The sequence below is a fragment of the Glandiceps talaboti genome, chromosome 19 (genome assembly GCF_964340395.1).
Source record: "Glandiceps talaboti chromosome 19, keGlaTala1.1, whole genome shotgun sequence".
NCBI classification, from domain to species: Eukaryota; Metazoa; Hemichordata; class Enteropneusta; family Spengelidae; genus Glandiceps; species Glandiceps talaboti.
In genome coordinates, this window is record NC_135567.1 from 18,812,806 (window position 1) to 18,815,305 (window position 2,500).

Consider the following 2,500-nt stretch of genomic DNA (forward strand, 5'->3'; position numbering starts at 1 on the left):
AGAGGCCATAAAACTGTTCTTATCAAACTATGGTGTGTAATACACGGCTCTACTGTTCCAACATGTTGTGCCAAGTGTTATTAATCTAATTCAGTTGTTTACTTTCCCTGTTTGTAACAGGTTCTGTTTGTCCACAATCTGATGTCGGCAGTTGTAATAACATTATTATTTTAGAGAGAATGGACTCTTGGTTCATACTTAGTAATCAAAATTTCTATTCACGGAGTCAAATTTTATTTGGACATTTGCATATCAGTGCAGTCCTAGAAATGTTAGAAAGGTTAAAAACCTGTCAGTTTGTGATGGATTACTACTGACATGTACCCTTTGGGCTTCAATCACCACAGGCGAGCACCATAATTTAACACCTTTTGTAACCGTCTTGACTAGACTGGTATTAGTAATGAAGTTTTTAAACCGTAATACTGTACCAGTTTAGAATTCTGGCATCATGTGACATTCCCCTTTTATAATGAAAGCAAGGTTTGTTTGTTTGTTTTTTGTTTTGTTTTGTTTGTTTTGTTTTTTGTTGTTGTTGTTGTTGTTGTTGTTTTTTTTGGGGGGGGGGTTGTTCTTGGAATTCCTCCCAGCGATTTTCTGTTATGCAGACAAATACACACAAACAAACAAACACAAATGCTACAGAAATCCATTCTGGTTTGGGACTACGTGACTGCTAATCCTGTGTGCTAATCACTATGCTACAGGGTGCCGGTTGAAAGCAAGGGTTTTTACAAATAGTGACTTTTGATATTTTACAGCCGTCTTTCCAGTGGAATCCCCGAATGGTTATTACGTGACATGTGTCTGGATATTCATGACTTGGAAATGGAGTTTACAAATGTTCCTCTTTGCCAGAAGTTACAGAAAACTTTATGACGACGACTATTTGCTGCCACCATTTACAGACTGATAGATACAAATAATTAAAACAGTATGGCCTATGTGAGACCCAAATATGGTGATGGCCACTTCAAATTTAAATTTAGGTTACATACCATCAAATTATTATGGTCATTTTGTATAGAAAAAGTGAGAGATACAAATATTTAAAAAAGTATGGCCTACAAGAGACCCAAATATGGTGATGGCAACTTCAAATTTAAATTTAGGTCATAAACCATCAAATATATTACATAGTACATTTTGTATTGAACAGACTGATTATGTCTATCAAATAATGTGACATTGTAAAGAGATACAAATAATTAAAACAGTATGGCCTAGGTAAGGCCAAACAGGGGATAACATTGCAAAGCCGATTGCCAATATCAAAACTGACAGTGTTGAGAGATACAAATAATTAAAGTAGTATGGCCCATGTAAGGCCAAATATGGAGATGGCATTGCAACATTTATTGTGTGTATCAATATTACTATTTATAGACTTTTTTTAAATATTGTGATAGTGTAGAGAGATACATATAATTAAAACAGTGTGGCCAAAATGTAACCAAATATTGAAATGACATTGGCAGAGTTGAAAATAATGAAAATAGTGTGGTCAAGATGTGATGAAATAAACATTATTTTAGAGTTAACAAACAATGAAATTAGTATGGCCAAGATGTGACCAAATCGACGTATTTGCAAGTTACAAATACTAAAGTAGTATGGCCAAGATGTGATTAAATCGACATTGTTTAGAGTTAACAAATAATGAAATTAGGATGGCCAAGATATGACCAACTATAGATGGCATTCATCAGCCACTTCAAATTAAAGTTAAGGTTACCAACTATCAAAATATAAATCAAGTATATGTTTGCACTAGTAAAAAAAACACACTTTACGATGACAATCTGCTTGCATCATTTATAAAACTTATTTTCCATGATGAAATTGTGAACAATTTATATATTATTCCTAAGCTATGACCAAATCCCATGATGTGTACAAGTAAAAGTGTGGCGTAATTGTGGCATTTGCAGAAGTGCATGGAGTGTTCTCTGCGACATTACTTTCACGGCATACCAAGTGAAAGTATAGCAGAAAACACTGCAACCAGGAGTGCAGATACCCCTGAGTACCCACACTGGAACTCACTTGGCATGGATATTGTTATTACATTGTGTTTATCTGAAACAACTAATTAACAATTAACAATTAACAATTAAAAAATGACACTGTGATCATGGGCTTTCGAGTAGATTGGTTATGTCCTCATTTGCATGCAGGTATGCACAATGTTTTTGATATTGCACTGCGGTGCAAATACTGTGCCACTAGTATATGCATGCATTGGTGCAAGTAATCATTGGTAGATATGTTATAGTTTACATTACTGTCTTTGTAGTAGATTACTATACACTGTATCACTTCCAATTCAATTCAGTGGAGAGCATGCACTTTGAACCCATACATTAATTTTCTGTGTCATACCCTGGCACACTTTACCCAATTATGGCAAGTAATGTACACGTCGATATCCCAATTATGGCAAGTAACGTACACGTCAATATCCCAATTATGGCAAGTAACGTACACGTCGATATCCCAA

General features: G+C 34.8%; 1 protein-coding gene across 1 annotated transcript in view; it reads left to right on the forward strand.

Moving 5' to 3' along the window:
- LOC144450362 (heme transporter hrg1-A-like) overlaps window positions 1-913 on the forward strand; it is a 4,389-nt gene extending 3,476 nt beyond the window's left edge. The window contains exon 4 of the mRNA XM_078140965.1: window positions 762-913. Coding sequence (XP_077997091.1) covers window positions 762-913 — 152 coding nt within the window. The remainder of the gene's footprint in view (window positions 1-761) is intronic.
- Window positions 914-2,500: the final 1,587 nt, after the last annotated feature.